This window comes from Calypte anna, chromosome 1 (assembly GCF_003957555.1).
Source record: "Calypte anna isolate BGI_N300 chromosome 1, bCalAnn1_v1.p, whole genome shotgun sequence".
NCBI classification, from domain to species: Eukaryota; Metazoa; Chordata; class Aves; order Apodiformes; family Trochilidae; genus Calypte; species Calypte anna.
Genome location: NC_044244.1, coordinates 88,511,759 through 88,524,668, shown reverse-complemented (window position 1 = coordinate 88,524,668; position 12,910 = coordinate 88,511,759). Strand labels below are relative to the sequence as shown.

The following is a 12,910-nucleotide window of genomic DNA, read 5'->3' as shown; positions in this document are numbered from 1 at the left end:
AGATAATCAAAAGGACCTTGACTAAGTCAAAAAGACTAAATCTAATGTAGAAACAATGCAGTAGAATAGCTGACAATCAGTTGACATGTCTTAAAGAAAATGCTGTTTTGGACAGAGAAAAGTGCAAGGTAGTAAGCATTCCAATACCCAAAAAGAATCAACTACTAATAATTAAAAGAAAGATCAGCAAAGGAAAAAGAAGAATTTTTCAATTTAGTATTATTTTTGTCTAAGATTGACAGGCAGTGCTGAGGCTGCTTCTTTGCAGGCTGTGAAGAGTTCATATTCCAGAGATATTGGGCAGAGCACCAATATCAACAGAAATAATAGCTACAGTATTAATAGAAACTGCTCAGTCTCAAATAAGTGCTGCAGCAATTTGAAGAGCCTCTTTTGACATTTTTTCCTCGCGGAACTAAACTGAAACTTATCAGAAGTTTAGGCAGGACAGATGCCAAAAGATTAAAAAAACCCAAACAGATTATAAAAAAATATATAAATAATTTCATTATTACATCCTTATGGAAAAGTGGAGAAAGGGGTGTAAAACTAGATGCATTCATTGTCAAGTAACTCTGGGTTTTATTTCTAATCTGCTTGAAAACTAGTACCACTGAACTCAGTCTAGGGTTTCAGTAGAGAGTCAAGCTAAAGCAAAACTAAGGGGTGTACTCATAGCACACTGTTTTTCTGTAATAATTCCTTCGTCAATCATTTCTAATACATAGTAAATATTAGGTAGTTGCCCCTTAGCTCTGAAATGCTCCTGATCTTGTATTTTATAGAGGCATAAGTAATTGTTCTAGTGTATTCCCTGCTATTCATTTTCTACTTGCTGAGCCTGTTCACAGGGACTGACAACATCTGCTGACAAGACTGCAACAAAACTAGCTCATGAGTGGTCAAATACTTCAAGATTTGCCTTCTTAATCTTTTTTTGTATGTCAGTTATAAAATTAATGTGCTTATTGCTATTAGGATACAATAAAAATTAAATTAAGCAAGTAGTTCAAACAAGTTGTCCAATGTTCTAATTTCAGCTACTAAAAAATTTGTATAGAAAGCATTCTTTCATATTTATCATAGGAGGTCAGTTTGCTCTGTGAAATATGGCAGAATATTTACCATTAGCATAACTTGTTTACCTCCTGCTTAGATGAGAAGACAATGGGACTGCTGCTGCTCATAGTGTACCTATTTATTTAACTTAAGAAAAATCAGAGAATGCAACCCAGTGAAACCATCCATTTACACTTATCTCCACTCCTTAATGGGTCCTGTAGGGATTCACTAGCTCTAATGAGCTAGAAGGCTCCATCTTCTGTTTAAAACAAAGTTACATTGTTCCCCAAACTACAGAAAACAACTGAGGAACATATCCATATAGTTCTCTTCTCATGCATTTCCTATCAGATGGTGATCATCAGGCTTCACTGTCAGTTCCGAGTTTAATGACTTTATTCTTATACTAATAGAGTATACATTAAATATACATCTAGGTTTATACAAAAAATCTTTCCAGATATTTTTGTTTTCCTCTACTGTTTGCATCCTGTTATGTGGGTTGAACACTCATGTATTCTTAGGTCCCACAATCAAGTCTGCATTGGTACCTGCTGACAGCAGGGGTAGAGTTTCGGAAGGATTACAGAAGTACCTACCTCAGTAACATGCAGCAACTTCAAAAGCTAAAAAGTTCTAAAATGTTGTATAACTTGTTTAAGACTGCAGGATAGAAAGGAATACTTTTTAAAGCACTCTTTCTCCTTTCCTTATTAACTCAGTTATATTTCCCCTAGGGTAAATATCTACATATGACTGAAAAATAAATCTCTCACATATTCAAGCTCAGGCTTTGTACAAACTATCAAAATTCATTTTTCCAGAGAACAAAAATACATTTTCAGACATTAAAATCTAATCATACTTAAATGTTACAGAAGTCCTTATAGAGCTTATATATTGTTACATACCCCATTGCTCAAATGCAATAAAGAAAATGGATTAGTAAAGCTTCACAAACATTTTCTCAATCCTTAATGTTGAGATTTCCACTCTACTGGAGGGACATTTGGATCTTGATGAGATCTTCACTGAGGTCCAGTGTCTGTCTCTGGGTACCCTGCCTAGCCTCTAACTGCCACTCCCTACACCACAACTTTATCACATCCTTTATCATCTCTGCCAGCCCCACACAGATGTCTCAGCTGCAGTCAAGGATGGCAGTAGATGCCTGCATTTATGCAACTGACTTGAGGGCTTATGGTGGGATCAGCTGCCAAGAACAAGCATTAAGTGTCATTTTCAATACTACAGAGTAGTACTGACTCTTAATCACTTCTGAAGCCGTGAGTGAGCCCATGCCAGCCCCATGCACGTGCACTTTGACTCGATACTTAATGAAGCGTTGGAAGTTCAGTACCCTTACTGGTGGTACTCTGATCAAAGAGAGAGTAAACGAATTTTAAGAGAAGCAGATTTTTGGCAGACCTCTAGGGAAGGTCAGGGCTTGAGGGAAACATGTCCAGTGTCTGCTGTACTAGTAATAGCAAAAGTCATCGGTCTTCCTAATGATTTGGTTTATAGTGCAAAGAGAGAGCTGAGGATAATATTGCAAAATCACCTGCCTGGGTGGAAATCTCTTCACTTTCTGTTCTTCAGAGGTGATTAAAACTGTCTCTGAAGATTCCAAATGAAGTCAGAGACTTTAGCTTAAAAGTGCACCGAATGATGCACTCATGGAATGATGGTCACTGTGAGTACAGAGAAATGGAAGAGACAACTGCACAGACTGGCAATCATGTCCACAATGGCACAGGCACCCTAGGATGTTGCAACAAGAAAAAAAATAATGGCACAAGTAGAGGTGAAAAAGAAGGTTCTCTGAAGCACTAACACAAATAGAAAGCTATTTAATTAAAGCAAATATATTTCATATTGGGAAGATGATCTCAAGATCAGTGCAGATACAGTCCTCAGATCCTGGCTAATCCTGCTGAGATTAGATGTCTTTGGTATTTCTCTGAGTATAAAATAATAGAGGTTAGTCTTCAAATTACATATGTGCTCAATACTACTACATGTGACAGTCCTTGTGAGACGGTTGTTGTGAAAAAAAAAAAAATGCAAAAATCTACTGTGGTTAATTTAATAAAACACAGCAATCCTACGGGATTCCTGAGTAGATAAAATGTGAATCATTTCCATAGCACCCTGAATTTACATATAGCTTTATAGCCATAAAGACAAACAAGCTCTTTGATGTGAAAAGCTTGTATTATAATTACTTAAAATGGAAAATGTTACACCTATATCTGAGATCCTTATGTAAAAGAGATTTCGCTAAGATGAAAGAGTCCACAGCAGGGCAAGTGAAGTGGCTGTTATCATGGCAAGATTTACATACAAAATAAACTAGGATTACTTAGTCAGGAAAATGAAAGCTTTAACAAAGAACAAGCCTGAAGTACTGCAGCTTTTTGAGGGTGTGGGCAAACTATTTGTTCTTGTATAGTCTTGTCAGATTTTACTGTATAAGAATAAATGAAAACATATACTCTGCAAACGAAAGGAAATGCCTGTACATACATCACATTCAGCAAAACTATAGGGTCATTACAGTAAACAATGTGACAGATAGGAGTACAAGCATTAGATACATTTACAATTCACCAGTGCAAGCCAAACACATCACAGAATGGAAGCTATTTTGCTGCAAGTACCTGATATAATTGGACAGACTGGTTCAATATTCCAAAGAATTGTTCTGGTGGAAAAGTAGTAAGTAAGTACTTTTTAATGTAGAATAGATGAACTGATGGCTTGGCCAGCACCTTCCCCTAGTTATTCTCCATAACTAGGGAGTTACGTAGCTTAAATCATGCTAAGTGTTGTCATGTTTGGGGATTTTATATTCTTAAATAAGTGCTGACTGTCTCCCAGGGTATGTCTGTGCAGCACGCTGGAGGATTGTCTTGCAATAGTTCTACCAGGTAACTCAGCAGCAGGGAGCTGCAGGCCATTCGAGTTGGCTGTGAAGGATGCCACCAGGCAAATTCCCTGTGCTGAGTTCCACATGGCTGCTGTTAGGATCTCTCTGACACAGAAATCTTTACAATACAGTTCTGATGCATGGCATAGTCTATACATACAAGAAGTACCCTATTTTAAGAACTGTGGAAGATGGATTAGGAAACAACATGTTAAAAATGTCCAAGCTTCTCTTGGCTAGATAAATTACCTAAAGGAACAAAAATTCTTATTACCATCGTACACTTCGCTCAGCATCTTTGTAATAACCCTCTTGTGTTTATGAAGAGGTTAGAAATAATTTTGTGAATTACCTTATAGCAAATATATAATTCTATATTGACCAAGTGGATGCTTGGTACTGGATGTCACATTATGTCTAATGAAAAAACTCACAAATGCAGCAATAGTTCTTCTCAGTGGGAAATACCACTGTGTGCATTAGAAACCAGGACTTACAGATAGGTTTTAGTTGGGTGGTAGTTTTTAAAAGTAATTTTTAAAGTTGTATAACCTTGTCTTCATAGAGTGGGTAGACTTTTGCAACAAGGGAATCTTAAAACATGATGTTTATATATCCTGGGAGAGATGACCTTCATAGTTTTATTTCCTACAGAAATAAGAGTCAAATTGTAAAAATTGCTTGTAAAAATGAGATTCATAACTGAATTAGGTCTAAGACTTAAAGAGCAATTTAATACAAAGTTCCTGCAGTGTCAAAATTTGGCAATACATAATGAATTATCTCCTACAATTGCAAAAGGGGAATTAAGTAAACCAACAATATTCCTACCACTGACCTTCAGTACAAGCCTTTTTTTTTACCATCATAAATACTGCAAAATACAGCAAAGCTATATTATCAAATTAAATAAATGTTACCATATTAAGTAATTTAAAATGTATCTTCTCTCCATGAAGATGCAAACAATCAGGTCTGATTGTCTTATTATTCCCCAATGAATAAGTAATGAAATTTTTCTTGAATGTGTTTTTAATGTATCCTAATTAGTCAACCATTGTATACACTTCTGGTTTGCTCATCATTATCATGCAGAATTTTGTCTCACTCTCTGAATAATGCCTATATGCAAGTATGTGATATTGCTAAGGGCTACATTTTGATTCAAGACAGTAATCATCTTACTCTAGTATGTCTGTTCACTCTTAGCCATTATAGTATTTCAGACCAGTCATTTTCTGTTTAAATGTTACTTAAAAAAATAAAAGTTTTACTTCATAACATTACTAAATTTCTTATCTCAGTGTTCTTCAAGGAACTCTAGTTTACAATACTGTAAAATAAAAATATTTTTATATCTTTGCTTTCTATAAAAAATAATTGTTCTTTGCTCTAGACAAAGAAATGAACCAGCTTCTGAATGACCATCCTTAAAATTTATTCACCTCCAAGATAGTAATTCCTAGCCATCTTTGTTCAAAACACACAACTCTAGCCTTTCAGTTCTCCCTTCTGATAAACACCAAACATGACCATAGTTTTATTTCCTTTATATACCCTCAGATTCTTGATTTTTAGATTTAAGAGAGCAAAAAGTGATTCTCTCTGGATATGTGCCATCACTGTTTTCAACAATATTAATGCAAGTTTTTTTAAAGTTTTGTTTTGTTTTCTTCACTTTCTCCCAATGTACACAAGTATCAACTTTCCTTCTGGATGAGAGAAGTAATCAGAAATTGATTTATATGACTGTGATGAGAACCAAATCTTTTCCCCGAGACAAAACAGAACCTTTCTTCATGTTTAAAGGTAAATTACTGCTGCCACCTCTATTATCTATTATATACCCACATTAAATTTAATTAGATATACTGCTGCCACTTCTGTGAAAACCCCCTGTCGCACATCCTCTACAGTCCTCCAAGTTTTTAATATCTCCAGTCTTATTCTAAAAGCAAAAATAATAATAAAAAATAACGTCATCTTATAACTTAAGTTTCTATGTATTTATTCCAGGTAATTGAGTAAATACCTTTTACATACACTCTGCTGTTAACAACACAAAAGCACTTTCTGGAACTGCCTTCTTTCATCTAAACTCATGTCACATATCCAAAGACAGCAAGAGATTGTGCTTGCACTTGCAGATCAATAACATGGTTTTCGTATTACGTTTCTGAAGACAACAGCATAAATGGAAAAGCAAAGATTGCAAGCAGAGACTTACTACAAAAGATCACAACACTCATCTGAAGGAAACACTTCAAATTTGGAGCTTCAGTTTTCTTAGGTGGCCATGGCAGATTTATTATTTTGAAATTACTTTTAGTTCAAAAAATTCTCAATTATTTCTCAAATAATATGGAGAATAGTTATTGCTACTAAATGAAACAAATCAACACTTTCCAAATTCATTGTTAAGGACTGGAAATAGTAAACTTCTAAACCCAAAATACGACATATCTCCTAAGAGTCAGTTATAGAGAAAAAAATAATGAAAATAAAATGCCAGATTTATAAAAGGAAAATATTGATATTACAAGCAATATGGACATTTTGCAAAGAGAAACTTATATACTCATACAAACACATATGGAAAGGCTGAAGTTCATAATACCATGGGTTTTGTTTTCCAATCAGAGGCTGTACAAACCAAATAAAAAGAAACATACCATTCTCTGGTATCCAAATGAATTTTTTCTTACATGGACATAAACCCCATACTTCTCTTTTGTAACTTTTCTTTTTTTAAAGTAAAAAGACAATGAGCAAATACACTGCACCAAACACAGTGTATTTCTGGTTATAATATTACATTTAGAATAATTTGTTCTTGCATGAATACATACACAGGCACCTTAAACCTGAAAAGAAACTGGTAATGATTTAGTTATTATTCCAAGGATGGAGGAATCTAAATTAAAGCAATTTACTTGGAGGAGCTTGGAGGAATATTCCTCATGATATACAGACTGTCATTCTTCTGCTTGTTTTCCCCACACACTTGATTTTTCTAGATCTTTGCTTCTCAAGCTCTATTTAAATTTTCTTACTTCCTCTTTGAATTCACACAGATTGTTTGAATACACTTGATTTAGTTTTTATTTTAATGTATACCATGATGTTCAATAAATTTTCCTCACAGATGTTTGTTTCTAAGCAGTTTGTGTTATCAATTGTGTTAAAAATGCGTGGTTTTAATGTAGCAATGAAAAAAGTTGGAAAACTTCTATAAAATGGCTGCTTTTGTTCTTGAAATTACTGAGCCAGACTGCCATCTATTGGAAAATAAATATTTTTAAAATTATACTTAAAAGAAAAAAAAAAAAAAAGAAAACCAAAACCTGCAACTACTATAAGCTATTGTCAAAAGCTAGCAATCATACTTAAGAGAGCTCAGTTTTTGCAAACACCTAAGTTAACTAAACTGATACAATCAAGGATTTTCCTACATCTTTTTCTACCTCATATTTTCTGGAACACATTTTGAAGCACAGCTCCTTTTCTGACTCACTGAATAATCCTAGTTATTTTGACTGAAAGTTTTGTATTTAGCAAACATAGAAAAACTGCAGTATGTAAGCACTGAACCATGCACAACAATAAAGCTTTCCCAGATACAAGGTCTTTTTTTTTTTACTTTGCATACAAAGGGAAATGAAGAGTGTATTCAAATCACAATAACTGAGAGAAGGAAAAAAAGGCAGAAAGGAGCTGGTGGTAAAAATCTACAAATCCACTGTCAATCCAACCCAGTGTACAAGCCTCTGAGGAGAACAGGACATGCAAACTGAAGTGATGCCTATGAATGTAAATGTCTTTTTGGAGCTCTCTCTGAAGTAGCATAAGAAACCACATTTCCAATTTCACAATTATATTCAATCTGGCCTTTAATTTAGTGGAGACAACATTATATTAACATTATATTATCAGGCATTGCTGCCTGCTATCTTACAATATACATGTTTTAATGACAGGTGAAGATAGCCTAAGAGACATGGAATTAGTATTTTACATGACAGCACATCAGTACATCCAAACACAGCTAGCTGTAAAATCAAGCAATGAAATTATGAAGTTTTCAGTATAGATTTAAGTAATGGCTCTAGTTTATTCTCTATAATGTACTCTTCAGACAAAAGATCACTTATTATCATATGACTTTGTGAATGCTTGGCTGCTGAATAGCACACTTTTCATCCCCTGTGTTAATTGCTCTCCTCATTCAGGAAGCTAACAGCTTTTTAAGAAGGCTAAAATTTTCCAGGGTTCCTTCTAAGCATTTGGAATGCAAGTGTCCTATGAAGACATTTTTACACATCTCCAGATCTGGTCCTGTTCACATCTACATTGTGGTGTCTATTCTTATTCTCCTTACTTTTACTTACTGCTCTAACATACCCTCACCCTCCCAGATGTTAACGCCTTCCACTCTTTCACACCCTGCCTTTCCATCTTCCTATTCTGCTCTTCCACGTTCTGAGGAAACTTAAATGTAAATATAAATCTGAATAGCAATTTGGAATTCAAGTCACTAAACCCAAACTTTTCATCCAGAGAGCTCTTTCGCAGTTTCACCTAACCTGAGAGTTGTGCAAACTCTGCTTTCTGTTTGACTTTGAAATTCTAGAAGCACATAAACCTTTAGCTGTCTTAGTGCTTTACATCAAACACACACCTAGTGACCAGAAACATAGTGAGTAATAAAATGAGTAGTGTTTTCAATGCAAATTTTGATGAAAAGGAAGTCCATTCGTCAAAAACATGCATCCTAACAACATCCTAAGTGTTTGGATGACTGACAGTCAAATAACAGCAAATGGAAGAGAGGATTCAATTCTGCCCTTGGCCTAAAAGCAGTCCAACATACAACTTCCGCAAAACAAACTGTAATATTCTACAGGTGCTGCATCACTGAGCAACAAACAACACAAGACAACCGAGACAAGAAAAGGAACAGAATTTGCTAGTGATTAGAGTCCTAAATTCTACTCTCAGGATTGCACTGGTTGTCTTCCCATGGTTCTAAAATCCATAAAGAATACTGGAGGGGATCAGCAGGCTAATTCTCTGTCAGGGACGATAACTATTTGGGAAAACTATTTCAGAAAAAGCTGTAGGAATCCTTCTCTTCTTTAATACACATACAAAGGATCTATTTCCGACTCTCCATATCTTCATATGTCCCCACTTCTCTCCTTCTCTCTATATCTCAACGCTTTCACACATAAGTATTCATACATAAATTAGAGGTTTCTTCAGTCATCACCCTACTGTCACACTTCTTCCTCCACCATCATTCTTGGTCCTGCCCCCAGAGTGTTTTTGCACACTGACAGCCAGTTTCAGAGCTAAACATCTCTTTTCATCTTAGTATTTCTTCCTGATGATTCTTTGGTGGCTCCTTACAGCACATGTGGGTTTCCTATCACCCATGAGGGAGACCACACACCAGATGAAGGAAGAATGTTGCCGAAACAAAAGGCAGTGTGTCAGAACAAAAGGTACAAACCGAACATAGTGAGTGGCCTTAAAACACTAAAAAATGAAATGGTTATATTTTAGATTAAACAGGAAAATCCCACATCACAGCAAGCAGTTCTCTCCATATAGGCATGTATAGCTGCATTGACTCCAGGGGAAAACATCGTCTGCTTTTGCATGCTGGTTTGATGTTTGGAGTGTGTAATCATTCTGATTCTCATTTTCTTTGGAAGAAAAGCTGGGTGCACCAGTAAGAGAGGACCACAACACGGCTTAAACAGTCCCTGTTTCTGAAGATGTTTTCATATGTAATTCAATATACAAATAGAAGAAATCTCAAAAAACATATTGCCTAATTTACTTTTGTATTTGCTTACTGCACATAAATTACAGATTTAGTGTCTGACACTTCCTATTCACATTGTATGCCATTTAGCTCTGTAAAAATTTCAGTCTAACTAGACAGAAATATATGGATGGCATTTTCTGCAAAACAGCAGCTGAGCAGATTTAAATAGCAGTTAGCACCTAAATACAGAGAGACACTGGCAAGACGTATAAAAATGCTTAAATGCCATCAATACCTTAAGACTGACTTCAGTATGGATTAGTATGCAATCATTCAAACATTAGAAGAGCTTAACAAAAGTATAAAGTATCTACTGAATTTTAAGGCAGCTAACCATCTTTGTGAATCTCATTCTGTATACATATAGGGAATTAAATCCTTGAGAACATAAAAGTCCTTGCCATGTTTTTCCCAACATATGAGAGGATAATTTTACTCAACTTTTGAACAACATTAATTGAAATTTAGCACTTAGCATTTTCCTTCTCTTTGGTGCTTTATTCCCTGGGCAATCCCATTTACTTACTTACTGAGGAAAAAAAAATCAATTTTGCAAACAAAAGAAAAAACCACACCTGGTTAATTATCAGGAAAAAAAGAATCCTAGAGCACTTTATTTGCAGGATTGGTAGTAACGAAGTAATATTCTCAACTGTAGCTGGAAACAACTGAACTATCATAACCATGAGAATTTTCAGTATTAGAGACTCACTCTTTAATACCATAAGGCTACTGGGAAAGCTATGCAGTAATAATACATGGAAGAGTCATAATGGAAGAGTCATAACTGAATGTGCTTAGCTGTTTCTTTTAGGGACTTCAAAATTCTGAAAGCATTTAGTTTTTTGTATAGTACTGAACATACTGATTTCAACTGATTTCTCAAAAACAAACAAACAAACAAAACCCAGAAAAAAAAAACAAGCCAAAAAAACCCCACTGTTTCACTCCCCCTGCTCAAAATAACAATTAATCTGATCATGTTAGTGCTGCCATAAAAAGCTGTTCTGCGGTTTGTTAAGAAAAATCTTGGTAAAACAAGTGGAATATTAAACTCTAAATCTGTAAGGAGTACATACTTGGGTTTTGGTTGGCATGAGTTTTGGGTTGTTAGGGGTTTTTTTGTATTGTAATGTTAGACTCAAACTGTTCTCTATTTTGTACTACTTCTTACTTGAATGTGCCATAAATAAAGCAGATATAACTGAATATATTGTCTTTGTATCCCATCTTACTTACTACATTAAGCTTGGTTTGGCTTCCACTGGTCATAAGTTCTTCCTCTGATACTTTACTAAAATTGTCCAGATAATGTTCTGATATTGTATGAGACAGATCTTCAAAAGAGTATTCCTTTTCTTGACACAATTTGATTTCATCTAAGAGCTTTGATAATTCTCCAGTCACAGCTTCACCTTTAAAAACAGACACACCATTAGTCAATAATTAGAAAACCAGGGGTAGTTTATGCCTAAAAAGGAAACACACACTCTTTAAATTGTATTGAGTAACTGTTGTATTCCATGCCTTATCACCTAAACAGTGATCTCCATGCATAATTCTCCCCTCAAAAGTTACGGCATCTCATTCCAGAGGTGGAATCACTGGAGGTCATCTATATACTTCTGCATTCCCCTATACTTTGCATTTAATTAGGATGAATGGCAATATATACTTACCCTTTCTCTGTTTTTTGATTTTGAAAATCAGCTAGAGATAGCAACTATTTAAGAATGTAAAATTAATCCAGGGAAAATTTCCACACATACAAAATCAGTGTCACATAACCTGCATTGGGGTCACGTTTGCTACTACTATCAATTAATACACAGTGTAGGTTCCATAAACTGTAAGTAGGTTGAAACTGAGTTTTTGAGCATGCACATCTGCCCCACCAAATTAGCTATATTTTGTGAACAATTTCTTGCTTACTTGGCCAGGATTACATGGAAGGGTAGAAGGACATATTGGGCAAAACTGACATGTTTAAAACATTCCTCCCTACAGCTATCTGAAACTCATGCCTAGTTCAGTCATGTTTTCCTCCTTACTTTCATAAATTATCAAGATAAGAAATCTACCAAAACAGCAAGACAATGGGCTTTATATGAGTGCTAACTTCTTTTATACATAGCTCATTGGCAGCAACAAGACCTCCACAGAGTAAAAAGCTACTTCTTATGAAAATCTGCATTGGGTTCTGACAATCTGTTGCATATGAGTAACACAGCTATCTTCAGTAATAGTGATGAAAGCCAGGTTTTTCAAGGGGCAAATAAGAAAATCCTTCTCTTCACTAGGTTTACAAGAGTCACATTGTTGCAATCCACAGTCATTTAACTTGATAAATAGAGATAATTCCATTTTAGTTCATCTTTGAGAAGAAAAAATGCCTAGAAGGAAAAACTGCAAGTCAATGGTTTCTTTGCACAAAACTCATAAATTAAAGATAATCAGGTTTATGTTCTGCTTTTCATTACAAAATAGAAATTATTCCAGATTGATACTATAATCAATAAAAATTGAAAGTAAAATACTTAAATATTAAGAACTAGTCTAACTGACTGGCTGATTGCTGCCAGAACAAATACATAAAAGAGAAATTTCACCTATTACTTTCAGTGCAGGTAATAATTAAGGTCTCTGTCCTCTATCTAGCTACCTATTTCATGACATTCACAGAAAGGTAACTGATACTTCTATCCTTCTTTAAAATTTGGTTTAAATTATTTAAAATCAGATTGTCAAAGAATGGCAGACAGATGGATGCAAAACACAATCTAATACCATTTCTTTACTTTAGAATCAGATTGCAAAATAGGCAAGCAAAGGCCAGCTAGCACTTTCTACAGTATTTATACCCTGAAAGTGGAAACAAGGAATTTAAGATCATGACCTTGTGGCTACAAAACAAAACATGTTTTTAAAATATTTACTTCTCAGTTTCAAGACAGACAGTTCCATTGCATAGGGCAGATGACTTCACAATTCTACTTATCTCAGGGCAACTACTTATCTTCATATACCATATGCCTGTTAAGTACCCCAACGTGAAACATGAATGGAACAAGAACATTTGTTTACTA

At 34.9% G+C, this 12,910-nt stretch overlaps 1 protein-coding gene across 1 annotated transcript in view; it reads right to left on the bottom strand.

The window, feature by feature from the left end:
- The window catches only part of ANKS1B (ankyrin repeat and sterile alpha motif domain containing 1B), a 410,716-nt gene that overhangs the window by 318,512 nt on the left and 79,294 nt on the right, over positions 1-12,910 (bottom strand). The window contains 1 exon segment of the mRNA XM_030447180.1: positions 11,064-11,239. Within this exon segment, the coding sequence (XP_030303040.1) occupies positions 11,064-11,239 (176 nt within the window).